At 53.9% G+C, this 27,807-nt stretch overlaps 2 protein-coding genes across 3 annotated transcripts in view; both read left to right on the top strand.

Annotated features, from left to right (window-relative positions):
* The window catches only part of IGSF9B (immunoglobulin superfamily member 9B), a gene marked incomplete at both ends in the record, with an annotated part of 48,011 nt that extends 39,745 nt beyond the window's left edge, over positions 1 to 8,266 (top strand). For both annotated transcript variants that reach the window (XM_081114091.1, XM_081114092.1), the window contains 2 exons: positions 4,827 to 4,948; positions 8,058 to 8,266. In XM_081114091.1, the coding sequence (XP_080970217.1) occupies positions 4,827 to 4,948; positions 8,058 to 8,266 (331 nt within the window). The remainder of the gene's footprint in view (positions 1 to 4,826; positions 4,949 to 8,057) is intronic.
* A 14,629-nt stretch (positions 8,267 to 22,895) lies between these two features.
* Positions 22,896 to 26,734, top strand: SPATA19 (spermatogenesis associated 19; the record flags this gene model as incomplete). The annotated part of the gene is made up of 6 exons (XM_081113739.1): positions 22,896 to 22,973; positions 23,140 to 23,196; positions 24,016 to 24,108; positions 24,274 to 24,365; positions 26,283 to 26,360; positions 26,671 to 26,734. The coding sequence occupies 6 exons, from the start codon at positions 22,896 to 22,898 to the stop codon at positions 26,732 to 26,734; spliced, it is 462 nt and encodes a 153-aa protein (XP_080969865.1).
* Between the last annotated feature and the right edge of the window lie 1,073 nt (positions 26,735 to 27,807).

Genomic DNA, 27,807 nt, shown 5'->3' with positions numbered 1-27,807 from the left:
TGCCAGCAGCCAAGAGGCTCTAGAACAGTGTGTGGCGTGTGGCCGGCCGGGGCCCCACTTCGGCCGCCGTGCGCACTGGGAGGACGTGCAGGGTCAGGCGGTCTTTTTGAGCTCCCCTGCGCTAGGGCCTCCGTGGCCTGAGGGGGACGCTCAGAGTGGCAGTGACTGGGCTGTCCTCTGTCTCCCGCTCGCCCTCCCTGTGGCCCAGTGATGGCCCCGCGGTCACCCCCCCCCCCCCAGGGGTCACAGCTCCAGGACCAGCTCTCACCCCACTCCTGGAAAGTGCTGGACCCCATTCTCATTGCTCCTACCCCACCCTTCCCCAACCTGTTGGGGGCCCTGCGGCCCCATGGTTCCCTCCGTGTCGGATCTGGGAGATCTGAACTACTCTACGCTCACTGCCCAGCAAACCTAGCAACCAGGGGCCACACGAGAGAGCATGGCTCCCTGGAGCCTGGCCCGCACCCCCTCCCAGGGGAGTCAGGCCTCCCACAGCCTCGGAGTTAGACCTTGACGGTGCTGGGCTGCGGGTGCTGGGCTGCGGGAGCCGCCACGCCTCCTGCTTGCTGCGGGCTTCCTGGGTGCGGTCGCTGCGGGCCATTGGGAGGCGCAGGCTCCTCCTCAGACGCTGTCCTCACGCTGCGCCTTTGCATGTGTCTCCACTCGGTCTTGCTTGGAGATGTGACACGTCTTGTCTACGTCCGTTCTCGCTCTGTTTCCTCCAGTCGCTTCCCTGTTCCTTGTCCCCACACCTGCAGGTGTCTCCCACCTCCCCTCCTCCTCTCCCCTCTCCCTTTTCCTCCTCTTCCCAACCCTCTCTCAACACGGGGTATCTGTGGACTATTCTTCTGTGAATGGCTGGGAGGCTGAGGGGTTTTCTCAGCTCCCTGCTGGGGACCAGTCGTCGCACCCCTATCCTCAGAGCTCCCTCTGATCCCCTTTCCCGTTAATACCAACTTTGGCCGCCATTGCACATGCAGGTGGGTCTGGGAGCGTGGAGGGGGTCCCCTTTTCCTAGGGGAGCCCTGGGAAGGCGCTCCCATTTGGAACAAGCTTCTGATTTGGGAGGCCAAGCACTTGGCGGGTGCCCCGATCCCTCTAGAAACGGACCATCTGTGGGCAGAGAGTGGAGCAGCTGCCAGCCAGGCGCCTGGCTTTCTGCTTCGTACCAGTACGTGGATCATAGTCCTGCCTTTTTCTTGGCTACACCGTGTACGTGTGTGGATTCCCTCAGCCCGCCAACCGCAGGGCCTAACCAGACAGGCCGAGCCCGCTCTCGGGCAGTTAGGAAGGAGGAGGCAAGTGCCCTTTAAATGGTGCGTCTGCCTGGTGACTGGAGGGGTCGCTGAGAATGGTGTCTTCAGGGTCCGCTCTGTGGGCATGAAGGGCAGGAAATATCCTTAATGGATTTGGATTTTGGCGTTCCTGTCCTGTGTCTGCCTACATTTGAACCAGGAGGTCTTTTTCTCCACTCCTCTGGGCCAGCATAGAGCTAAGCAGCTAAGGGAAGCTTAGCTAAATGGTCATGGTTTGGATTTTGTATGGATTTTATGGAGAGAGAGAGAGAGAGAGAGAGAGAGAGAGAGAGAGAGAGAGAGAGAGAGATATCTCAAGTCATTTCCAGGCAATTTTGGGTAGTTCTGACCTGCAGAGAAGTGCTACTGGCAGTGTCTGGGGAAGGCGACCCGGCAGATCCAGGAAAATCCCTGAGCCCGAGGCCTTCGCCGTTCAGTAACGGTCTGACTCCTTGGGAGACGGAGCACCCAGAGTTGCGGGTTCCTGGACGCTTGAGCAGAAGGGACTGGTCAGTAACGAAACTGGGAGCTCATCTTCCCGGAGAGCCCAGGGCTGGATTCCATCCTGTTAGGGAACCTGCAAGCCAACCTCAGGTGCACTTGCCACCTTTATAGATGGAGTTGCTTAACCCAAGCTTCCTGTGTCCGAGAGACACCAGCGCCCTGGGCCTCATGACCTGGAAATGCCCCAGGTGAGCTTGACCTTGACGGGGACATGGTCACCCTCCTAGAAAAGGGAGGCGATTTGATTCCAAAGGGCTTGGCAGGTGGCGGACGAAGCTGGTTGGAGCACATGTCACATATCTTTTCTGTGTAATTCGATAAAAATAAAGACCCATTTTGCCCTCCTCTCACCCTCCCTCCCTACTGTCCCGCTAGACTCTTGGTTGTGGGTTTTTTCTGCCTTGGGAGAGTGTCTTGGTGCCTCCAGGAGCCTTCTCCTGTCGTGGTTCTGCATTTGAGGGCTGAGCTCAAAGTGGGAACAGGTGACCAGCCGGTGTCCTGGCAGGGCCCAAGCTTGGCTGTTTCCCAAGAGAAAATGAGCTTATCCTCCTCAGCGGAACAGGATTGTTTGGGAGTTTTTGCCCGGAGCAGCCAGCGTTGCCCCACCCCAGGTGTGTCTCAGCCCGACTCTGCCCCCACCCCTGAGACTGTCAGTGATGACCCCAGCGAGTTCCTTCTGGCCGGCTGATTTCTCAAATGACACGTGGAAGCAGGACTTTTCTTTGCGGGTGACTTCTCTACCCGCTTTATTAGGAAGAGTTTGGAAAAATAGGGCTGCCTGGTGTTGAGAATCTTGGCTCTATCAAATACTGTAGTCACTGGGTAATTGGACCAGCTACCTGGCCTCACACCTCAGTTTCTCCCTCTGAAAAATGGGGCCACTCTGTAGTGTTTACCCCGAAGGGTTGTTGTAAGGATGAAAGAACATTGCTGTAGAGAACGTAGGTTACTGCCAGGCCTGGTAAGTGGTAAATGGATGCTATGTGATAAAACACGGGAATAGTGACAATTTGTGCATTGTAATAATGAAAACATCCCTGGAGGTGTCACTTGGCTTGGAGAATCCATAGACTTTGTAGAGTCTCTCGAGCCCTGACGGTGATGTTTCCTGGGCCCACTTTCTACGCAGACCATGCATCACTCACTGTGTGGGGTCCCTCCCAGGAGGCTGGCTGGGCCCTGGAGACGGGCAAACCGCACAGCAGGTGTATACCTGTGAGCTTCCTTCCACGCAGACACCTTAGTCAAGACTGAGAAGGGGTGAGGACACCCCACCAGCATTGGAGCGTCCTGCCCCTCCTGCTGTAGCCATCTCCACCCTGTGCCCGCCTCCCCCTTCCCTTCCAGCTGCTGCCGTGAGGATCTCTGTGGGTAGACTGCGGAGCTGGGGAAGGAGGAAGGAATGGGGGATTGGCGGGTTGGGTGTTTGGGGTGGGAGACCTGCCTTCTCATGGTGAGTTGGACCGAGTGCCTTTCTGCGCGTGGAGGGTGGGGCTCCTGAGCCCCGTGCTGTCAGGGGCCGTGGAAGACCAAGATGTCGCCTCCAGACCCGAACTTTGGAGGCGCTTCTTGATACTTTATTTACTGAAGGGCGATGGAGGGATGCCATCCACCCCCGAAGAGGAAGGTTGCTTCACTGCCAATTCTTGCAGGAAACCCCAGAGGCCAGAGGCGTGTCTACATTCGTTCGTCTGTAAGTTTCTTCTCCCGCCTTCCCACAAAGACAGTCCCGTGTTGGGGCCGCGCAGCTGCGATCGTCCCGTCCCTTCTCATGTTTTAAAAATGCCTCGAACTGCTTGCTCACCGCTGAGGACTTCTTTCCCCGTCCCAGGGTGTCTGTCCTACTCCTTCTCATCAGGATTGACCGCAGACTCGTTGCGATGGAGCTGGAAGGGGGAGCTGAGGGGGCTGAGGCAAGAGTGCAGTTCCCCGTGGCCCTGGGAGGTCTCGGCCTCCCCGATCGACTGACTGACCGCGTGCGGATGCCGCCTCTGGTGGGAAAGAGAGTGACTTTGTCCCTCAGGCTCCACGTTTGGCTCACGTTGTGAAGAAACGCCACTGATAATGCATCTTCTAGACTTTCTTCTTTTACGGCTCTTAAAACATTCTCTCCAGGGTGCACAGATGGTCACAGGCAGTCGTCCTTCAGCTCTCTTCGGTCCCCTCTGTCACCTGGGCTGCACGGGCTTCTCTTAAATCATCGACTTGGTTCTAATCATGCGTTTGGTCTGCCAGGCGCATGGCACTATCCACTCGGCCGGGGGAAGAGAGGGAGGCCATGAGGCCTGGTCTCCTCACCCAACAACCCGTTTCTCCGTTGAATCTTAAAATAGAGAGATTCATGGGATTCTTGCTACCGTTGTCATGGGCTTTGCAAGGCTGCGGATTTGGACTCTCTTACCATCGCAATCTACTTCTCCCTTTTGTTGATTCTCTCACACGACTGAAGGAGTCTGAGCCCAGCCCGCGGAGGGCCGGGGAGGCCGCGAGTATCGGGGTGCTGTTAGCTGCGGGGTTCTCCCCGAGTCTCGTGCGTGGAGAGCAGGAGCCTGGAGGCGGGTTTCTTGTTTGGCGCTGGCCTTCTCTTCTCCGGAGGAGGACAGTGGGTGGGGGGTGGGGTTGCCCACCTCCCGCTTTAATCTGCGCTTTCACTTTTTTCTTTAAGGTCTTGATGGTGATGACTTCTCAGAACTTCAGACGCCGAAGCGGCTTCCTGCTCCGAACCTCACTCCTCCGGCCTGAGTTCTGTGTGATGGGCTCCCTACTAAAGTCTCTCTCCCTTTCCTAGGTCTTCTGATTGCTCGGCAGGCCCGCCCACCCGAGGTGGGCACCCCCGAAGCTGCAGCTCTCACTGGCCTTTCTCCCTCCCAGGCGCAACAGGGAGCCAGGGGCCGGGAGCCCTCGTGGGTCCAGGACTCCACGGAACCGCACTCTGTCCCACGGGCCGGCTCTTGGGCTTTCTTCCGGCCCCGCTTCGAAGGCTCCCCGTCCGGGCACTGACCGCGCCCTCTGATTGTCCCTCTGCAGGACACATCCACCCGCCCCCGGGAACGCTGCTGCACCTGAGAGGCTGGAGGCTCTGAAGTACCAACGGATAAAGAAGCCCAAAAAGTCATCCAAGGGCTCTTCGAAGTCAAAGAAACGATCCGGTAAATGGCGGGAAGCGCCTCGCTCCCCTCTTTCCACCTCGCCCGCCATGATTGTGGGGTTGTTTCCTTCGGGACCCCCGGCCTGGGGTTGTCTTTAGGATTGAACCCATCAGTTCTCTCACTCTCTGTTTCTCTTGTACTCGAATTTACAACGAACGCACCATCGAATTGTCATGTAAGAATAAGAAAGAGAAGGTTAAAGTCTCCGCTTTTCCTTCCAGTTCTGTTCCCTCCCGCCTGGGAACCGTTCCTCTCCGTGGCATGTGTGTTTTCAAGAGCCCTTCCGCATACACCCTTAGGAAAGTTGGTGTATTGTGTTAGTCTATTTTTAAACAGCCTAAATCGTATCGGAGTTTTATCCATTCTGCAACGCTCGGATCTCCGTATGTATTTCCTCCCTATCGTTTCGGGCCTTCTAGGTGGGCGTGGGAATGTCGGGGTCCCGCTCCGTGGTCAGGGGACGTTGTGGCAGGGACCTAGCTTCTGCAGTTGGTCATGTTTTTCTCAAGGAGAGAGGGGAATCTCGCTTTGTGAAAGGTCACCTCTCGCGAATTATGTCTAACGTTTCTCCAGCGGTTAATAGGTGGCTGCTAAGAGCGTAAAACCAGGTCAGCCCTTTTCGGATGTAGAGAATTCCTTCATATTCCCCCATACTCTCTTTGTACCGGTGGTTTTAGGGATGTGACAGGCTGTCAGAGGAAACGGCGGAACAGGATCTTGTCAGTCTGGAATGGCTGCGGTAGAGGAACTTGCTTTAGAGACGGGGTTACGGGGAAGTGTTACCCAGAGGCCTCTTGAATCTTGGGGAGAATGGGAGCACTTATTTCTCACTTTACCGTTGGGTGGTGTGATTATCCTTTTAGTTTATAGGTGGGAATACTGAGGCAGAAAAAAGAAGAAAATGAAGTTTTTGGAGTTTGGGTGGGAAACTGGATCTCAAAGCTGAATTTTCAACTCCTATAAGCTCATTTCAGCCTAAGATCTCTATCTATTACCTATCTATCTATCTATCTATCTATCTATCTATCTATCATCTATCACCTATCTTTTTCTTTTTGTAAAAAAGGCCTATCAGATGTCCACGTTCTCTCGTCCTGTTCCTTTATATATTAAAAACTCTCAAAGATGTCTTTAACCCAGGCCTACTCCATGAGCTCAAGTCTCATATTTCCAGTTGCCCGCTGAACCTGCGCTTGGATAGTTTATAAGCCTTTCTAATGCCCAGAATAGAGTTATTGATCATCCTATCCAAATCTTTCTCAGTTCCTCCCCAGTTTCATAAATAGCTACCAGCCCAGTCACGCAGGCCCCTCGACCACGATTCTTCTCTTGCTCTTACATCCAATCCATTGGGAAGGTCTGTTGGCTCAGCGCTTAGAACATATCCTGAATCTGACCCCACTCATTTCCTGTCTCTGCTGCTAAAACTGCACATTCTAACACACACTCCTCCCTCGCCTTGACTACGGCAAGCACCCCCTCTTGGGTTCTCCTGCCTCCAGCCATCTCCTTCTACAGTCTACTGTACACACAGCCACCAAAGTGACCTTTAGAAAATGTAACCACGTATTCTCTCCTTTAGTCATGGGCATGTGCCTACTCATGCACACACACACACACACGCACATGCATGCACGCACACACAGGCACGCATACTTCTGATTCAAACCTTCCAGAAGCTTCCCACTGAAACCAGCAGAGATTTAGAACTTCTTGCCCTAGCCAGTGTTGCTCAGTGGATAGAGCGTCAGCCTGTGGACTGAAGGGTCCTGGGTTTGATTCTGGTCAAGGGCATATGTCCGGGTTGCGGGCTCGATCCCCAGTGGGGGGGCGTGCAGGAGGCAGCCGAGCAATGATTCTCTCTCATCATTGATGTTCCTAGCTCTCTCTCCCTTTCCCTTCCTCTCTGAAATCAATTAAAATGTATTCTTTTAATAAAGAACTTCTTAGGCCGCCCTGCCTGCCTGTCCTGCCCTGCTTTCTCTGCTCACTCGGCGTGAGCTGCGACGGCCTTCCTCCTGTCTCTGGAACATGTCACGCACGTATGCTCCTAACTCAGGGCTTTCCCACGTGACATCCCTCTGTCGGGAACACGTTGCCTCGGGTCTTTGCAAGGCTCGCGAGGGTTTCTCTGTCAGAGCGGCAGTGTCTCAGCCATTTGCTTCCTCGTGACCCTGGTTTATCTTTTCCTGTAGCACTTGCAGGGTCCGCACCTTTGATTAAAGTCTTACAGTTTGTCTGGCTTCCTCACTCCCGCATTGAAGTGTAATCTTCCGGAAAACAAGGGCTGGATCTCTGTCCCCAGCAGGGCCGCGAGGCAGAGGCGTGGCCCTGGCGCCAGAAAGGACCAGGCCCGACTCTATGCACGTGACTGAGCTCTCGTGTAAAACCCACCGCGGCTTGAAGGGAAGGGGTGGGGCGTGAGTGGGATGAAAACAAATGTGTGAAGCCCCAAGCCCAGCACCTAGAATGGTGCCTGGTACTCAGGTGGCACAAAAAAGACATATGAATATGCCTTTTAGAAAAACCGTTACCTAAGGATAGGTTTTTTATTGATCATTTTTTAGAAAGCGAGAGAGAGAGAGAGAGAGAGAGAGAGAGAGGAAAAGGGAGAGAGAAAGAGACAGGGGACCAGCCCTGCAATATCCCTGACCGGGATGAGAACCTGCAACCTTTTGTTGTTTGGGGCAAGGCTCCAACCAATTGAGCCACCTGGCCAGGGTAGTATTTCTCTAATAAAAAGAAGAAAAAAAGGAATATTCTATAAAATATGTTACATAAGTATATTCAAGATTAAATAAAATATAAAATAGAAATAGGGATTGGCTAGATCCACCTGCTTCTTTGACTCTGAGGAGCAGGAGGGGGGCAGCCGTGGAGTGGGTTCTGTGGGATGGGCCTCCCAGTCAAGTCTCTCTGGGGTGAGGAAGGCGGTTTTTCTCTCTCTGCTCTGGTCCCCCGTGTACTCAGAGACCCCTTTGTTTAAGCCCGAAGCCCGGAGGATGCGTCCCGGCAGGTGAGCGAGGTGCGTGTGTGAGGGCTGCGGTCTTCCTTCTCACCCACTCTCTTTTCTTTCCGCCTCTCCTGTGCGCCCGTCCCACCTCCCTAGACGGTCCTGCCTCCCAGGCTCAGCAGCTTCCAAACTCTCAGGTCCTGTGGCCCGACGAAGCTGTCTGCCTCCGGAAGAAGAAGAGACACGCTCGGCCGGACCCCTTTGCCCGCCTCTCAGACTTGTGCCATCGCCAGCTTCCGGAAGACCAGACGGCCATCCTCAACAGCGTGGACCACGACGACCCCGGCCATGCCACTCTGCTGTGACGACACAACTCTGAAGTGCTCCCGGAGTGAGAGCGCGGGCCGAGGGCCGGGATGGGGTGCGCCGTGCTGGGTGCCGGGGCCTCGGCTCCCCCCTCCCCCCCCACCAATGGCCTGGCCCGTACTTCTGCTCACACCTCTGTTCTGCTTCCGCCCCTTCATCTCTGGGCAGAGCGGCGTCTCCTCCACACCTGGCCCGCTGGCCTCGTCTTTAGGACATGGGACCGGGCAGACCCTCCGGTGGTGGGTGGAGGTCAGGACGTGGACTGGGGACAGGGCGGGATGCCTGCTTCCGCCCACCGCTCCCCTCTTCCTGCCGTGGGTTTTTCTCACTTCTTCAAAGATCTTTGCAAGTGAGGAGGCAAGCGGTGGCTTGTACTGCTCTCAGCTTCTGCTTCGGCTTTTTAAGTCCCCCCAAGCGCTGCATATATATAGATATAGGTGCAAATCATAGGTTCGTAGTGTGTGGGCTTCTCTATGTGTATATAGATGTACATTGAAGCAAAGTGCTGTTTATTTCTGTGGTCAGTGAGAGAGGCGGGAGCTCAGTAGTTGGACCTCGGAGAGCTGGGTGGGTGTCCTGACGCCCGTCTCGGGGATTTTTTCTTCCTGAAACAGGAGTCACGCCTTCTCAGCCGATCTCACCATTGGACTCTCCACCTTCTCCCACCCAGAGCAGAAATGGGGGCTTGCCGTTGATTTCCAGCTGCCTGCTTTGGGGGTTTGGCAACGCGTTGCCCCAGAACTAAACACAAGCCTGTATTTCTTGGTTCCTGGGTGAAGAAAGGGGGGCAGGCAAAGGGCCGGACTGGCATCTTCCTTCCACGGTTGGGTTCAGAATGGAAGCTTCTTAGTGGCTGGGCCGAGAAGCAGGCCTGCACCAGCTCGCGCGCTCACCCATCAGCCCCTTCAGGTCCAGCCCGGGCCGGCGGGAGCCTTGGGGCCAAAGGGCCTCCATTCTGGAGCCGCCTGCGCAGCACACCTCGCTGCCGCTGCTCTATTCATAGCCCGCCTCCGGCTCGGCGCCCTCGGAGCGCGGATCCAAAGCCGCTGACTGGGTTCTTCCTTTCCTTTTGTGGGAGCTAATTCCCCAGATTGATTAATTGCCACTTGCGGGGAGCCCGCCGGCGGCTCCTCTCCCTGCTCTCCACGTGCTGCCTGCAGACTCTGCTCTGCCCGGGCCCCCTCCACCCTGTGGGCCCGGTGTGGGCGGAACGGGGTCAGATGAATCTAGGATGCCTGGGGGTTCTGGGAGTGCTCTGGACCCCCTCTCTTCCCCTGGTTCTGTTTAAGTGGAACTGGCTGAGGCATGGAATGAAGGTGGAGGGGACGCTCTGCCCAAATCTTGTCCTAGTTCAAACTGTTAGCACCAGACGCTTCTGCGAGGTCATCTTAAAATACCTGAAGATGCATCTCTCTCTCTCTCTCTCTCTCTCTCTCTCTCTCTCTCTCTCTCTCTCTCTCTCTCTCTCTCGTCAGATGATGGCACTGTCCAGGCACAGGACAGAGTCCGAGGGGGCGGGCGTGTCTGGTTTCTCTTCCCTCCTCCTGTGCAGGAGCCGCCCTGCTAGCTGCCGGGGTCCAGGTGGCTGTCGGGTTCCTTGAAGTCGTTCCTTCTTGGTGCTGCTGTCCTGGTGGGTTTGGGGACATCTACCTCTCCGCAGTCACCTGCTCACACATCGGCCAAGTCAAAGCACCGGAGGCGGCCCAGCCCCGTGACCGAGGCCGGCGGGGCTCCGACAGCAGGAAGCCGCTCCTGCTGGGCGCTTCCCTCTCAGGGCTGGGCGCTCCGGCACCCAGACCCGGTGCTTTCTTTCTCTCGGCTGAGCTGCTGCGCGTGGGGACAGTTCCACCCCGGGTCTGCCACCCCGGTCGCAGCCACAGTCCGTTTCTCAATGCAAGAGGTAGAAAGGGGCGGTGTCTGGCCCTTGTCTGTCAACGGCCTCATCTCTCCGGGGCTGGGCCAGCGCCCTGGGGAGGACCCTGGACCTTTCGGCTGATGTTACGCGTCTCTGGACATCCAACTCCACTTCCCCACCGGCCCGGGGCCCCAGCTAACGGGAGCCGAGGGTGGTGGCAGTCTTCCTTGCAGGGCAGCACTGCCCCCGCCACGAGCCCATCAGCGATCACAGACACCTCTGCTGGGCACGGGCCTCGCTCTGCGTCAGGCGCCCCGTCTGTGCTCGCGACCTGCAGTCTCTCACGCGGGCCGGGTCCCGCTGCAACGCCGACGTGGGGTGTCAGGGACGTGGGTCTGCGGGATGAATTAGGTCAGACTTTCTCAGCCCTGCGTTGGAATTCTGGGCCCTTCCGGTGACAACAGGAGGAGGCGAGGGGGAAGCTTTGCCTTTTTGGGGTGTCGTACAGGACCGAGAGCCAGAGTCTGGGCTGAGGTGCCGCGGGCTATGGCTGCGCTTTCCAGGGGGACCCCACCACCGCGAGTGTCGCCAGCGCTGACCAAGGTGCTGACTCCTTTTTTTCCTTCCTCTGGCCACGCCCTCACCTCCAGCACATCAGGCTCAATGATGGGAGCAGAGTGTGTCGCTGGCCACCGGGTGGCAGCTGTGCGGGGCGAGGGAAGGACACAGGCCACCTTCTCCTCTCCGAGTGGCCGTGGGCTCATTTCTCCTCCCGAGAGCGCTTCCTTCTGTGACAGTGTCTTTGAGGGCCAGGGGCCTTCCTACCCCCTGGGAGCTGTTTCAGTACCTCCTGCAAGGACTGTGATGGGGATTGCCAGAATGCAGCGCCTCTGTCCCTGGGGGGATGGAGGGATGGTGTCTCTGGTAGACATTCAGGTGCTGGTGGAGGGGTGGGGGTGGGGGGGGCCTGTGTGAGGGTGTGCACGATGGGGTGCAGCCATTTCTAAGGACCAAATGTGCTATGTTCTCTGTCCCTGAGCGATGGCCACGGGCCCTCTCCAGCCTCCTAGGACAGTGGTGGGCAAACTGCGGCCCCTTGAGCGTGGCTCTTCCACAAAACACCACGTGCGGGCGCGCACGTACAGTGCGATTGAAACTTCGTGGCCACACTCAAGGGGCCAAAGAGCCGCATGTGGCTCGCGAGCCGCGCTTTGCCGACCACGGTCCTAGGACTTTCACGCTCCACCGTGCGGGAGAGCAACTGTCTTCCAACCTTCCCGTTCACGGCCTGGCAGCCTTGCTGTGGAAGGAGCTCAGACAAAGGCCGATTCCCAGGTCTCATCGTGGGCCTGTCCTCCATTCTGCGTCTCCACTGGACACCTCGGCTGTGTCAGGCTCGGGATTCCGTGGGCCAGGAAAAGGGTCAGATGCTGTGAGAAGGAGCTTGTTGAGCACGTGGGGGACACGCCGCCGCCGTGGTTTGGGGAAAGAAAAAGCCGTAAGGAGAAGGGAGTCCCGCGTCTCGACAACACTGGTGGGTTTGGGGGCAGGAGTGGGGTCCTGAGGGAGGCTCGTCGTCGTGGTGGCCCTGCCCAGCCTGTGCTGGCAGCGTTGCCACAGCCTCGCCCAGCCTGTCCCCCTGGATCTCTCCTTGAGGGGACTGGGGGGACAGGCCCTTGTCTGTCCTTGTCTGACAGGCACGTGTGAGGGGCCTTTAGAGCTTCTACTTTCCCAGCAGGAAAGCTGCTTCATCCCCAGGGCTGGCAGGGTCCCTGTCCCCCTTCGAAGAGGCCTGTGTCCCCCTCGTCATGTTCTCCGGGTGGCCGGGAACGGGGTGAGAAATCATGGCTCTCCTTCACGCTCTCTGTGTTTATTTTTGATTTGGGATCTGGACGATCGCGGGTTGAACTGACGTCAGTGGTTTTCCTGCGTCGTTTTCATGCAGAGGAAACTGGGGAGGATGAAGAGGTAGAGTTTCCCCGAGTAGGTTTTTAATTATTTTATTTATTTTCCCCAAGGTTGGCAAAACGGTAGCTTCAGGGGAGAAGCAGGCTTCCGGAGCATCAGGCGACACTGCTGCCCCAGGGCTGGGGCGTGGGCAACGGGAGCTGCTTCTTCCGATTTTATTAGGGGGGCTCGGGGCGGGTAGGGGAAGAATTGTACATAACGTCCTTTTAGGGTCATGCAGGGGAACGTAAGAGAAGACGCTCCCGGTTAACCTTGGGCTCGCTTTGCTTGCATGAGCGGAGCTTCAGCCGTCACAGGGGCTGCTGGGAGCAGAGGGAAGGAGCGGCTCCCTTGGGGAAGGGTGCAGGGTCTCCCCAGCTTCTCAGCCCAGCTCTGTCTTCCTGTCTCGTCCAACCCCCTCCCCACCCCACTCCCCTGGGGGCTGCACTTGCTGCTTTGGGGAGAGGGCCCAGGAGGGGTGCTACCGTCCAGCTGGAGAATGAACAAGGTGATCGATGGGGTGGGTCTTCAGGAAGTGGGGTTAGCAAGCGGGGGCAGAGGGAGGAGGTCGCGTTCTCGTGCCAGGTGTCGGTGAGGGTGGAAGGGGAATGGAGAGGGGGGTGGGTGACGGAGTAGAAAGTGGGGATCCTGGGATAAGACAGTGGGACCAAAGCTGAGGGACATCAAGGCAAGGCTTACCCTGCTCTTTGGGGCCCATGATAACATAGCTGCCCCCAAGGGGACTGCGTGCAGGTTGGAGGTCATCTCCAGAAAAGGAGGAGGAGTGAGGCCCTGGGGTGGGGGCGGGCTGAGAGGGCGTGGCAGTGAGGCTCACTTGGGGGGCACATGTGGGAGAGTGGTACTGTTATTGCAGAAAGACTGTGGGGGTGGGGTCTTGCCACCGAGGCCCAGACAGGGTCTTGGAAGAGGTCTTGCTTCTGAGCTGGGCTTCCTTGCTTCTAGAACTCGCCTCTAACACTAAGTGCCAAAGCAAACAAGGACATAGTGCTCTGATGTCTTTCAACGTCATGCTTGTTACCGGGGATGGGGGATGGGGGGGGGTCTCCTCAGGCCCCCAGAGAGGAGCCTTGTTTGGGATTCCCGGGCTGGCACAGCTGGCAGTGGAAGCGGGAGAATCACTCTTGTGAGCTCCATGGGCTCGTTCTCATCAGCAGAAGTGGCAGGTGGACTCCCCTCCTCTTCCAGGACCTAAAACTGTTCCTGAGCCACCGTCGCTGGGGATGGAGATGAGGGGTTGGGACTTGGCCTTTGCATTGACTACCCTTCCTTTCTGAAAGGCGGAGACTGCCTTCAGACCCGGAAGCTACACTGGGGGTTGGGGGGGGGGGGCTTGCTACCTAGAGGTTCTTCCCCTGTTTCTCTTCCTTCAGCAGGTTAAGGTTCCCCCCACCCCCCCACCCCCCACCGGTCTGGTTGACGCAGGAGAGGAGAGATTTATGCTAAGACCAGAGCAGAAGCCTCTGTCCTCTTAGATGTCCCCAGCTCTGCCTCCTTGCGGGTCAGGAGGCAGAATGACACATCTCTCCTTTAGAAGAAGTCAGTGCACCAACACTCAGAGCCCGGATTGGCCTTCAGCATTCCTGCTGCTCGTCTTCCGGTCAGGGGTGTCTGTCACCACCCCTCCCTCTGACTGGGAGTGAGGCCGCGCTGGTCCAGTGTTTTATTTCTGGACCACCTTGTCTATACTTCTCAAATATGTCTTTCAGGAGCAAATAACATATCCCCGCCCAATGTTTTGTGTGCTGGGCAGCTGAGAGGGCGGAAGTGTTTTCATGACCTGCTTTGAAGCTGATGGAGTAATTCCTCATAGAGGAGTCTGATCCAAAGGCCCCCACAGAGGAGCCTTGTCTTGAGATGCCCAGGGTTTCTGGGTAGCATAAGGGAACAGGAAGAATGAGAGCGATGATTCTTCATAGCTGGCCATGCCTTGAGGAGGAAGAGTGTGAGTATCTTGATTGCTAAATGCTTGGGTTAGAACAGCAGCCAGCAGTGGAGGTCACGGGTTTTCTCTCCTGTGTGGGTCTGTCATGGTCATTGGGGGTTTCTCAAGACAACCGATGACACAGGTGTCAGCTTTGGAGCCCTGGCCGGGAGAGCGAGGGCAGGGGATTGGAGCGGAACACGTTTTCTGTTCCTGCCCCTGGTCCCTGGTTCTGCCTTTCCCATCCCACGAGATGGTAACAGGCATGGCTGTCAGGGAAACGTGCTCCCCCTCTCCCTGGCGCTGGGTTTCCTGGACTTACTATTATTTTAGGAGCTGGGGTGAGGTCTGCCCCTCCACCCCATAAACACAGCAATGAGGTTCCCTTTCCTTCCTCCCCCCACTTATTTATGGCTCCAGGGATCTTGACCTTGTGCATGGTTTAAGCTAGGGAGATGGCGGGGTGGGGAAGGGAGTCTGGGAGGGGAGAGAGGCTGGGCTGGGGCGGGGGGAGTTGCATTTGCAGCCTTAGAAATACCACAAGCATGCTTTTGGGCCATGTGTGGGGTGTTCACATATGTAGACAGAAGGGACACACGCCAACTCTCCTCGTATTGGTCATGAGGACATAGGGCCTTTTTGCTTCCTTGAGGTGAGGGCATCTGTGAAACCTTGTTTCCAGTGGAGGGAACGGACCTACTCGTGGTCATGTTACAATCCTTGGAAGGGAAATTGTCCATCGCTCTATCAATGGATATTTATAAATTGCCTACGGCCAACAGTCAAAGGTCTGTCATGAGTAGACGGTGTCCTGGCTGGGTCAGAGAAGGGACTGTCTCGTCTGTCCCTCTGGCGTTCCCAGTTTCTCATGTGGGCGTTAGCTCCCAGCCAGCTGTCTATTCTGTGCTCCTTTCCTGGGCTCAGGAAGTAAGAGTATGTGTGTGAGAAGGTGTGTGTGTGTGTGTGCACGCATGCGTGTGTGTATGCGCATGTGTGTGTGTGTGTGTGTGTGGTGGTGGTGGTGGTGATGTGTTTGTGGTGCGTGTGTCTTGTGTGTGCTGTATGTTTGTGTGCTGTGGTGTGTGTGCTGTGGTGTGTGTGTGTGTGTGTGTGTGTGTGTGGTGGTGGTGGTGATGTGTTTGTGGTGCGTGTGTCTTTGTGTGATGTATGTTTGTGTGCTGTGGTGTGTGGGTGTTTGTGTGTGGTGTGTGGGTGTTTGTGGTGTGTGTTTGTGGTGTGCTGTGTGTGTGTGTATGTGTGTGTGTATGTGTGTGAAGAGATTTGTAGGGACACGCTAGTTCACCTGAGGAGCCTCAGGCTTCTTTCTGGTTGACCTTTTCTCTGGTAGGCAACTTCTGTTTTGGTAGGAGGGTGCAGTTAGTAACATACCACCTTCAGTGTATTTTTTATGGAGATTGTATATAAAATATATAAATATATACATATAATTTGTTCTATTTTAAGGAGACGGGGGGGGACTTAGGTAAGGGTGGGTGGGTGCAGGGATCAGATGCAATAGTCATGCGTGGGAGGCTTCAGGCACGGGAGACAGCTGGGGCTGGGAAATGGGAGGGCAGGAGACTGAACTGGGCCAGAGGAGGGGGGCCTGGTGCCCTCAGCACACATCTATACATAGAGAGGAAACCTATATACAGTCTATCTAGCTAGCTTATCTATATATCTATATATCTATATGAAGTCATAGTTCGCTTTATTTTTGTACCTGTGCTTAGAGATGTTTGGAGCAGGATACTAGCTCATGCCTTGGTGCCCCTGCCCCTGCCGCCCCCCTGCCGCCTTCCCCTTCCTTCCCCTATGCCTCTTCCTTTGAGACGCTCTGTTCAGAGTTGCTTGGGTATTTCTGATGGAAATGTGTATGTACGACAAATCTAAAAACAACAAAGCGAGCTGGAGGCTGTGGGAGCGACTGGGTCGGATGGCTCCTTAGCCCTGGACCCACAGTGATGCTTGCCACTGGGATGGGGACACTATGGCTGGAAACCGTTAGCACAGGTGCTTCCTATGGTGAGGACGGAGAGTTGCATTCGCCCCCATATGGCTGTGGGTTGGTACTCAGTTCCCCCGAAGAGATCCAGCCCAGCAGCTCAGGGGCTTACAGTGCCTGTCCTGACTCAGGCTTCCCAGAGGGTGTGGCGGCGGGTGGAGGGAGGCGTCTCGAGATAGCTTTGGGAGGCTGCCTGCATGGACTGTCTCGGAGAAGAATATCCTGCTTGCTCTTGCTGCAGTTTCTTGGAACCCGTGTGAATGTGATATCTAGTATAAATATACTATATATGCCCCCCCCCCCCAGTTAGTATTTTATTTGGAAAATAAGGTGGCATTGGAGATGGGATGGTTCCATCCCGGGACAGTCAGTGGAGGATGAGGAGTGAGAGAAGGGCGTGGGGCATAACGGGGAGGAGGGAGCCAGGTGGAAACTCCTTCTGGCGCCTGGCCTGGGACTTAGAGTACCGAAAAGTATATCGGAAGCACTTGACCCAGAACTGGAGATTCTGGGGAGCAGGAGCTCACTGGTATTGGAGCGGGAACCGTTGTGGGCCCTGAAGGATTCCTTTCTGAGAATTCAGGACCTCGCATTTGTTGCGAGAGCCGCACGCCTTGCAGCCATGGCAGTGGTCCCCTGGTGCTGGCTCTTTCTTCCGACTCGCCAGGAGCTGAGAGCCGTGTGTTTGGAGGTGGTGCAGGGCCAGGTGGTGCAGGCAGCCAGGAGAAACTCATGGCTGAGTCTCTCTGCTCCCATCCGGCTTGTCAACTAAAAGGCAGCAGAACCCTCTTCCCCAACCGAAGGGGCAGCTGCCCAAGAGCTCTTGTCCCGTGGAGTTTGATCATTAGATGGACCCAGATGGCTCGGCCATGGGAAGGACTCTTTTAACATGTTGGGGTTTTATGGGAAGAGTAGGGTGGGTAGGGTGGAGCTTGAGTCTGACTCCTGACCCCTCTGCCTCCATAATGTAGACCTTATGGGTCACTGCCCTTCCTTCAGGCACTGTCCTTGGGCCCCTGAATTACCTGCTCAGAACATCCCCAATTTCCAAGGGCGCTGAAGGAGTACTGGAAGGGCTCCAGTACTGGGTCCACGTGGCTGTGTGTCTGTCCTCAGAGGTGGTTGTTTCCTGCAGTCTTCGCTGGAGGCCAGAGGGGCAGTCAGCCAGGTGTTTCTTGTAAGAATTTGTAGGGAGGTTGAGCAAGAGAAAAAGTGGCACATTCTGTGCCCCTTCCTGGCTTGCAGCCCCTTCCCCCCACACAAAGGAGTCTCCCCGTTCCTGTTCTAGAGCCACCCTCCTCTCTTGCTCTACACACCCTGTCCCACACCCGGTGCACATGCAACTAGTAGAATAAATTACTCCAGCACGACAGGCCCCTCGGAGGGTTAGTCCCTCCACTAGGTCTCGTGTTGTTCTAAACTCGACTTCTGTCCACGTTAAGTCCAAGGCTCGATCTGTAGAAAATTCAGTGGCCACCAGGTATATGAGATCAAGAGTCACCAACCTACCTGCGCATAACCCATCGCATCCTCCAGCCTCCAGTTGGGCTCTTCAGTCATGCGAGCAAAAGTGAAGACAAGAGGCATAACCCCTACCTTGAAATTATGGAGCTGGGAGGGGATGTCATTCTTACCTCTGCCTTTTCCTGGCCACACACCCTCAGAAAGACGGTGAAAAGGTAGACACTGGAGAGGAAAAATAGACCAGCAAAGAGCTTCAATTTCTCTGAAGAGCCAGTCTTTCCTAAAGGCATAAATGGATTGAGATCTGATGGGATATGGAGTCAACAAAACTTCCTGTCTTTGAACCTCTCAGTTAATGGACAGGTTGGTGGGATGGGTGCTCTGATCAAGCTTTTGAGACCCACAGTCTCTTCCAGGAACATGAGCTGTTCCATATGCCCGCGCTGTATTCCCTGGCTCCCATGGAGTGGAATTGTTTCAATTTGGCAACCTCTGTCTGCTGTATGGAACGAGCATTGGGAGCGGACAGACCCCCTGGGAATTGCTCACCCAAGGATCAGTGTGGGCCCCGTCCTTCTCTCCTTTATCAGTACATCGACCAAAAGCTTGGGGAAGAAGGGCTTGTTCATTGCTCAATGACTTTTTGCTGGGTTGCTTCACTTCTGTTTGCTGTCGGTGTTAGGTTGAGCCACTGTGGACAGTATAGTAGGACGAAGGAGAAGAGGAGGTCTACACAGCGCACTTGTCCGTGAGAGCTTGGCCATGACATTGGGGTGAGGGATGTCTCCTGTGTATAGTGCCCAGGGCCTGGGAGAGGGGGTACGTTATGTAATGCTCTCCACTGCTGGAACTTCAGAGTGAAGTGTTACCAGGGGAGTGGCTGGTTTAGTAGAGAATAGCAGTGTAAAGCTCCATTTACCAAGTCGTATACATCAATCTCGAAAAATCGTAACGTCTCGTGGGATTTCATTTCCGAACTACCATCTGTGGGGCCTGAGATGGAGGGCACGGGATGGGGATGTGCTTTCTCCAGGCGCTCCTTCTCCATAGCCCCCGACTGGAAGGGACTGCATCCTGTTTCCTGCCAGTGACGTCTGGTTCCTTTTATCTTCAACGTTTCCTCTTGTCCCGGGAGAAATTTATCATCCTGGATCGCACTCTTCCATTGCACAGCTGGAGGCAATTTTGTCGGCATTGCGCTCCCCCATTTCACCCCCGCGCTCTGTGGACATGCAGAGCGGGGGGACTAGGCAGTGTGGGTGGGGAGCGGCTTCGGAGGCTGCCTCCTCCAGACCTCTTAAAGAGTCCATACCTCTAGATGCCTCTCGCATTCGTTCTTCTTTTCTAACGAGTCTGGATACGACTTATCAATTTCGTCCTGGGGGTTCCGGCTCCCATTTCAGACTCTTTTATTTCCTCCTTCAGCTTCCTTTGGGGGTCAGCCCCCATCCATGCCAGGTCTTCGGAAGACCCTTCAGCCTCGTTTCCATTTCTTGAATGTCGAGTATTACAACATAACTGCGCTAGGGTGCTTTATGGTGCTGTTCTTGAAGAGGCCAGCTGGACTGAACCTCCTCTGTCCCACTGGTTCCTTAAACTTTGCTGTATTTTGTTTTTTTTTTATTTGATTTACACCCACCCTCCACCCCCACCCCAGGGTTTGGGGAGGGAGGTGGGGGAGGGTGGCTTTTGTGTTTTCTCTTTTCTGTATGTATGAACTGGTTAAAGTCAGTGATCACGGGCAGCTGACTTCATGGTATTGGTTGGCTGACTTTGGTTAACGATTCAAGACAAACCAACACATTGTACAGCTGCACACAGAACACCTTTGAGTGTGAACTTGAATGGCAACTCGAGGCTTACTATTTGAACTTCAGGTATGTAACTGAAAAGTAAATAAAAACACTATTTTTTCAGTAAGCTTTTTTTTCTTCTACAAGACAACTTAGAAATCAAACTATAAGAACATTAAATCGGTGCTGTACCAAAGCCTTATATGAACATGTTCTACACTCTGTATAACCTGTCTCTGGTGAGCTCCCTGCTCTGTCACCTTCTTCTCAAAAGCCTGGGAATGCCAGCGAGTGCCAAGCCTGGGGCTGGGTCTTGGGGACCTGTGGCCATGGGGACCCTTTGGAGCAGAGGAGGATGGTGAAGGTGGGACCATTCTTCTTCCTGAGTAGACCCTTGAAAGGACACCAGGCATTTGTGTTTGTGTGTGTGCATGTGCGAGGGCTGGCGTGCGTGTGTGTGTATGTATGTGTGTGGGTACACATGTGTGTGGTGTGCATACAGGTGCACATGCCAAAGTGAATGCTCTCACTGGGGGCCTGAGAGGGAGGCCCAGGTTGACTCTGGGAGTGGGGTGGTCATGGCAAAAGCCTGTGTCTTGTCTCCATCCCTGTCCTCACTGTCAGGAAATGGAGGTGTATATGGAAACAGCTACACTCTCCACTAGGTGCTTTTTCCTCAAAGTCTACAAACTCTAAGCATTTACAAAGGGCCCGTCCAGGAGGCAGACACCTCCAACCACCAAATCACAGTCTGTCAGCTCTTGCTGGCTTTCCTGGGATAGGGGCTTCCTCCTACAGTGGCCCCTGACCTCTCATCCCTGGGTCTGGGCCTGTTCTAGCTGCTGCCCCTCTAGGTGGGCTCTGACGGTGGTCCTCCCCCTCTTCCCGATCAACAAAGAAGACCCGCCTGGAGAGGACCCCTGAGCCACGCCTGCTCTGAGGCCCTAAGCAATAATGCCTTCCCTGGTTACCCAGGACAGTGAGTCCTTTGGCCTTAGACTCCCGCCAGTTAAAAACTGAGTGACGCCTCCAACTCACTTAGGGAGAGGATGAGTCTTTGGCTGTATGGCTCCGGCTGCCGTGGCTCGGGCTGCCGTGGCTCAGGTGGTCACGCCAGGCTCCACTTGCTGGTATTTTCAGGCTTGCCGACTACTAACCAACTCATTGCCAGTAACACTGCATGTTCATATAGCGAGTTAAAAATAAAACAAGCGAACACATACATGAGCAGACAAAAAGAAAAGACAAAAAGAGGCGCATCACATGAGCGGATGTGTAAGTCCCTGAAGGTGTGCTTGGAAAGCGTTGCAAGTGAAACAGATGAAAGAAGTTTAGTATTTAATGGCTTCTCATGTAACATTAGTCTGCTTCAGAAATGTTTTGTATTTTGCTATAAATAAACATTTGCTAAAAAAAAAAAGTGTATTTCTAATGTTTATTTGTACCCAGGAAGTACTTCCCGATGTTGTCTAATGTCACCACTGGCTTAGGTCTCCCTCATCAACCCATTTTGAAGTCACAGTCTTAACGTGATTCTGAAAGGAGTTGAGGCTTGGCGGGTAAGGAGCTACCCTTCATTTGCTAAGCAAATGTGTACTGAGGGCACTAGTGTGTCTTAGTCCACTGTCCCAGTCACTTGGGGCCCAACAGTGAACGAAATGGATAAGGTTCTGGTTGTTGTTCTTCCAGGGCTCACCTGCTAGTGGGAGGGGACCGACAGGGAACACTTCACGCCACAAGAAAATCACTGAGAATTCAGTGCGGCAGCAGGCGCTTTTGGGACCCATGGAGCAGGACGAGGAGCCCCTGAAGTGCAGAGGGAGGGTCTCTGCAGCTGAACATGGAGCTCTCCGCGTGGGCCTCCCTGAGGAGATGACCTGAGCATAAACTGGAAGGGGACTTGCTTATCCCCGTGTCAAATGCACATTTTTTTTTTTAATCTTCACCCGAGGGTATTTTCCCATTGATTGTTAGAGAGAGTGGAAGAGAGGGAAAGGCAGAGAGAAATATCGAGGTGAGAGAAACACATCGGTGGGTTGCCTCTTGCACACGCTCTGACCAGGACCCAGGGCGGGGAGGAGCCTGCATCCGAGGCTCATGCTCTTGGCCAGGATGGAACCAGGGACTCTTCACTCCACAGGCCGACTCTCTATCCACTGAACCAAACTGGCCAGGGCGAATGCACGTGTTTTTAACTGGATTTTTTTAAAAATATATTTTATTGATTTTGCACAGAGAGGAAGGGAGAGAGATAGAAAGTCAGAAACATTGATGAGAGAGAAACATCGATAAGCTGCCTCCTGCACATCTCCCACTGGGGATGTGCCCGCAACCCAGGTACATGCCCTTGACCGGAATTGAACCTGGGACCCTTCAGTCCGCAGGCCGATGCTCTATCCACTGAGCCAAACCGGTTTCGGCTAACTGGATTTCTTTACAATTATCTGAAAACATTAAGAACCACAAGAGAGGCTGGCTCTTCAGTTATGTGACGAAGATAGTTTTTTTTTGGTTTGATACCATTTTGTCTAAATGGGTCTCCAACAGGCTGGCTCTGGACCACATTTCACACCCAGGAGCCAGAGGCTCAGTGACTCCCGTGATTTCCAGTGTTCTTTGGGATATTCTAAACATCCTTCAATTTCTTGGGAAAGGTTCTAGATGGGAATAGTAGCTGTCTGAGCCCCTTCCAATTCCCCATCCCCCCAAATCTGAAGTCATGACCCAATGCCCTTTTCATTTCTACTTTATTGTCCTCCCACCTAGGCAGGCCACCATCCATGGGTGACTTGAATAATCAGGAAATATCTTCTATAAGAAATGGTGCTTTTACTTTTTATGCTATATCTCTTATTGTTTGGATTATCTCTTTCCCCTCTCTCTGTAAGAATAAAAAATGCCAGTGGCATTGTTTGAATGAATAGAGGGCCTGGGTCATTTTATTACAAATTTATTCTTTTTTTTAAAAGCTTTTATTGTTTTGGTTAATCCTCATTTGAGGATATTTTTCTATTGATTTTTTTTTTTTTTTTTGAGACTGGAGGGAGCGGGGGGGAGAGAGAAACATCGATGTGAGAGAGATACATCTATTGGTTGGTTGGCTCACACATGCACCCAGACCAGGGCCAGAGATTGAGCCTACAACCAAGGTACATGCCCTTGACCAGAATGGAACCTGTGACCCTTCAGTCCGCAGGCTGACACTCTATCCACTGACGAGGGCACAAACTTATTCTTTTGATTCATAAAATATCGTTCTCGTTCAGCATTGTCAAAACTGGGTGACCAGCTATAAGCCCCACAATCTATCTATTATTTGTTTAACTTCCCTCTTGTGTCTTTTTCTGGCATATATTGGCTATACCTTATGCTTACCCCTCCCCCCCACCCCCCCACACATCCCCATTTCTGAGCTATGGCATCACTAAAGTAGGTTACTTTATGATTTCCCTTTTCTATCTCCACTCTCAATGTCCTGGAGAATAAAGGGCATTGTCACATCATCATTGGACAGCCAATCAGGTGGGCACCTCCCTTCAATGACCTCCTTGTTCCAGAAGAGTCCTTAGGCTGCTTCAATGGACGGAGGGAGCCAAGGAGGAGGCCTGGCCTAAGTCCAAAGATGATAATTACCACATGGATTATGTACATTCTCGCCCGGAAAGGTGTAGGGTACCCCTTCCCACCAAAAACCAGTTCGGTAAGTGAAGTGGATGGGAGCCAGACAGAATCCTTCTCTCTTCTGAGCCCCCTGCTGCACTTCTGGAGAGAAGACCTTACAATGTCTAAGTTTGGATAAAAATGGAGAAAGAGAGGGGCTGGGTCTCCAGGTGTTTTGAGGGCATCAACTTATCGATTTGTTGCAGGACATCGAAGTTGTGGAAACTGAGGCTGTGTCTGTACTAGAGCACTGGTTGAAAAAAGTGAGTAAAAATCCCTTTCTGACTCAGGGTACCCCAAATTCTAGAGAGCTGGCCTCAGTGGGTGCAGGGATCTGGACTTCCCTCTCCTTCGACTGGGAAACTCAAGTTCATTGGCCCTGCCTAGAGCCGTGTCTAACACACCAGATGTCCTAGAGCAGTGGTTCTCAACCTTCCTAATGCCGCGACCCTTTAATACAGTTCCTCATGTGGTGGTGACCCCCAACCATAAAATCATTTTCGCGGCTACTTCATCAACTGTAATTTTGCTACTGTTACGAATCGTCATGTAAATATCTGATATGCAGGATGTATTTTCATTGTTACACATTGAACATCATGAAAGCATAGTGATGAATCACAAAAACAATATGTAATTATACATGTGTTTTCCGATGGTCTTAGGCGACCCCTGTGAAAGGGTCGTTCGACCCCCAAAGGGGTCGCGACCCCCAGGTTGAGAACCGCTGTCCTAGCGGATGCTGGGGCTTCTGTCTTTATAAGAGATGTGCTGGAATCGCCACTAGCCCTTCTCGAGCATACTGGATGCAGGGTTTCCGATGTGTCGCCCCAGCTCCAGGGTGTCTCGGGAATCCCTTGGGATAAGGCCCAGGGCTGAGTGACTTCCCTGGAACCCCACGGGGAGGTAGCCGTAGGCGAGCTCATTGCAGGCACTGTGAGACACAGAGCTTGGATGTGTGGTTGTGTGGCATGTGTGTTGTGATGGAGAGGAAGAAAAAAAGAAAAGGACAAAGAGAAAGAACTGGGGGGGGGGGTCAGATACCAAGTGACCCTGTGAGGGGGAAATGACTCACCTTTCAGACCGAAGAAGAGGCTTCCCAGGATATAAAGGAGAAGATGTCCAGCAACTGCCCTTCCATCCATGGCGAAGATATCCATGTGACCAGAGATGTGGTAACTGAAGAGTTGGAGGCCATCACCCTGGGGGCATGGGGAGGGAGGAAGGGGGAAGGCAGGAGGTCCTATTGCCAAGGATCTGGGCTAAGTGGGTGGAGCTGGTCCAGGCTTCGGGAGTCCTTCTTGGGCAGCGATCACGGGGACCCTTCCCGGCTTTCCTAGGTGAAGCACCATCTCTCAAAGTGCGATTTGTTAACAAGCCCGAGTCAAGATGTCCTGGAGGAAAGGACAAGAATCCAGTTCATAAGATGGAGGTAAAGCACCTCTTATTGTCTCTGAGCCACGCTGTGAGGAGGGAGAAGCACAGAAGGCGAAATCCGCTGCTGCGGGCTCCTGGCTAACACAGACCCACAGCCATTCTCCTCAGAGCTTGATGCCTTGCCTTTGGCTGAGAACACTCGCAGCCGTCCCCCGGGGTCTTCCGGGAGCATTGCAGCCACCTCGAAAGCCCAGCGCATCCCTAAGTTTTAAAATGACATTAGGGGTTGGGACACGGGGATTGCTCACCCTCTCCTAAATGCTTCTGAGTACCTCTCAGACTCCAGTGATTTTTGCGTTTGATGGGTTCAGACGCGGCTGCACTTTAAAGAGCTGTAAGGACATATGCTCTTAACATGCAAAAGCCAAAGGAAGCCCTCATCTGCCAGGGAGGTGAGGGGAGGTTTCCAGGCACCGAGGCTGGAATTATGTGCTTCTGGTGGCTTTGCCAGCCTCCCACTGTGCCTGCCCCAGACAGACCTTCCCCATCCTGGCACTGAAGTCACCACCTGAAGGCAGGGAACTGGGCCTGGATGCTGGCTCGCTCCGTTGGCAGGAGCTTCCCTGTTTCCTTTCTGGGGCTGTGCTCACACGGGATCTTTTCCCAGGAGAAGAGCTGTGGGATTAAACTGCGAAGGAGCCCTCTCTCATCTCTGTATGCTCTTCCTCCTCCTCGTACCCCACCGCCAGCTTTGCTCTCTTCTCTCCAAGAGGATATATTTCTCAGAGAAATTTATTTTTGCTTCAGGATATCCATTTTCAGGTGTTTACCCCTTCCAGTGGCATGAGCAATGGAAATGGGGGTCTGTCTGCGCAGTAATTACAAATGGGAAGGGTAGTGGAGGCCTCCCTGGGAAAGAGCTTTTTGGAAAACCTTCCCAAAGTCCCTAAAACCATAAACGTCGGTAAATTATAGTCACCAACATTTATGGTTTTAGGGACTGTTTTTCTACTGGGAAAAGATCCGAAGTGGACACAGCCCCAGGAAGGAGACAGGGGAGCTTGTGTGTGGGAGGCGTGTCCATGCCTGATATGGCTGCACGGAGGGACTCTCAATGCAGCACTTTCCCAGCTTAGATAATCGGAACATCGCTTTCCACTATAGTTTTAAACCTCAGCTGCGTGGCGTAGCTAGGTTAAAGCACAGCGTGGGGACCCGGGTCGCAGCAGTCCTAGGATGGCTGCCAGGCCCTCGCAAAACGTTTCCGGGAGGACATTTGCTTGGACTGACCCATGAGCTGGGCAGGGCTCAGGTAACAGGAGCTGGGGCGGGCTTCCCACGGATGCAAGAGCCTTGAGGACTTAGCCGATCTGGTTCTGGCCTCCAGGACCCTCTATTGGGGTACGCTCTCTCTCTCCTCTGGAATCCCGATCCAGCTCCTCCTGGTTGAGAGAGATCTCTGAACATATTGATCTCCCCCCCCCCCCCGGGGGCAGTATCAATTCTGTCTTCACATGCAAAGCTACAAGGAATGCACCTTGAGCAAGGCATCGTCCAGAGACACAGAAATCGGGGACCCAGTGGGCAGGCCGATTTCACTAGAATGGAGCGTTTGTGAAGGCAGGAGGGGTGTGGAGTTGGAAAGGACAGGGAGGGGACCATGGAGAGGAAGACAGATCCAAGAGGGTGAAGTAAAAACAACAGTAGTGATGAGGTACCTGCAGAGCCTCTGTAGCAGTTTTCTAGAAGGATCTCTGAACCATAGTGACTATGGCACAAGGCTGATCACACAGAGCTGACAGTGAAGTTAGGGTACCCTTGAGTTCCTGGTACTGGAAGGGTCAAGGCTCAGCTCAAAAGTCCATGCCATGGGGTCAAAACTGACCCTTCGCACGACTGCAACCCCAGCAGTCTCGCGATGCCTGGTGGCAAAGAAAAGGAAACAGCCCAGGCTTTGAATGGTGTGTTGCAGCCATACCCGCATCTTCCAAGTGCCAAGTGAGGTGAGAGAAGAAGTTGTGCGCGATCGAATAGAGCAGGTGAGACGAAGGTAAGCTGCTGGGACAAGTCGCTTTGTATTCCTCACTGGGAACTAGTGGGGTGAGGTGGGGTGGGCTGCTGGCCTCGCTTCCGATGGTTTCCCTGAGCTCCAGCTCCTACCTAGATCCGGCGGAGCCTGGAGCGGGTCTGGGCAGCGTGCCTCTTTGTAAGACACGGCTCCCAGTTCCAGATGGGGTGATGGTCCAGGCATGGGCTGCCTGCCCCGCCCACCTGGGGCCGTGGGCTGGGGATCTTTTCTGGGTGGGCTCTGCCATTTTGCCTACCCCTTCTGCCTTGTCCCTCTCCTCTGTGCCTTGCAGTTTATGCCATCTTTCGGATGAGTCATCTCAGAATTTTGACAGAAATTCCTACTCAGAGTGCTGAGAGCTACAGGTGAGAGAGCTGACAGGTGAGGAGCCGGCGTAGAGGAGGGCTACGCTGGGCAGGGAGACAGTGCCCTGGGCAGGGGCCTGATAACCAGGCTTAGCTTTCCCTGTTGGTGATGGCCTGCACTTGGGGCCAGTGCGGGTGGGAGAGAAGGTACTAGCTGCCTTAGGCTCCCGCAGTACCTCCCTTAAATTTCCTTTTAAAAAAAATTATTAAAAATTAAATTGGTTGGGGTGACATTGGTTAATGTGACCATATAGGTTTTGAGTGCACATTTCTATATACATGATCTGTATATTGCACTCTGTGGCTACCACTCAAAGTCGGACCATCTTCCAACACCATATATTAGACCTCCTCTACTCCCTTCACCCTTCCACCCCCTTCCCTCTGACAACCACCACGCTGCTCTGTGTCCATGAGTTTCAGTTGTATATCTCACATGAGTGAAAGCATGTGGTTCTTCGCTTTTCCTGCCTGACTTTTTTTCACTTAGCATGATATTCTCAAGGTCCATCCATGTTGTCGCAAGTGGCAGTATTTCATCTTTCCTTATGCTGGCTGATATTCCATTGTATAGATGTACCCCATCTTCTTTATCTATCCAAGGACACTTCGGTTGTCTCCATGTCTTGGCCACCATGAATAAGGCTGCAAGGAACACAGGGATGCATATATTTTTGTGAATACACATTTTCGGATTTTTCAGGAATGTACCCAGAAGAGGGATCGCTGGGTCATATGGTAGCCTCAATGCACGGATCGCTCAGGTGTGCCTGCATGTTGAGTGGGGAATCCTTTATTGAGTCATCGTGGTTCAAGTTGTTGAAATTTCAGCGGGAGAGACCAAGGGGATCTCTCATGTCACCATTCCTCGGACACCACTCATTAGATTTCTGGAAGGACTTAAAGTCAAGTTCAGTCTGGCCTCTCTGCCTCTTTTAACCCTAGTGTCATAATCCAGAGCTTCTCACCTGTGCACAGGCTTGGGGACCGCCTGAGATGGGGTGTTAGGTTGTGGCGGGGCCCATGGGTCTGCACTTCTGATGCTTTCGGGCAATGCCACTGCT

This window comes from Myotis nattereri, assembly GCF_964212035.1.
Source record: "Myotis nattereri genome assembly, chromosome: 19".
In the NCBI taxonomy this organism is placed as follows: Eukaryota; Metazoa; Chordata; class Mammalia; order Chiroptera; family Vespertilionidae; genus Myotis; species Myotis nattereri.
This window is presented reverse-complemented; position numbering and strand designations above follow the sequence as displayed.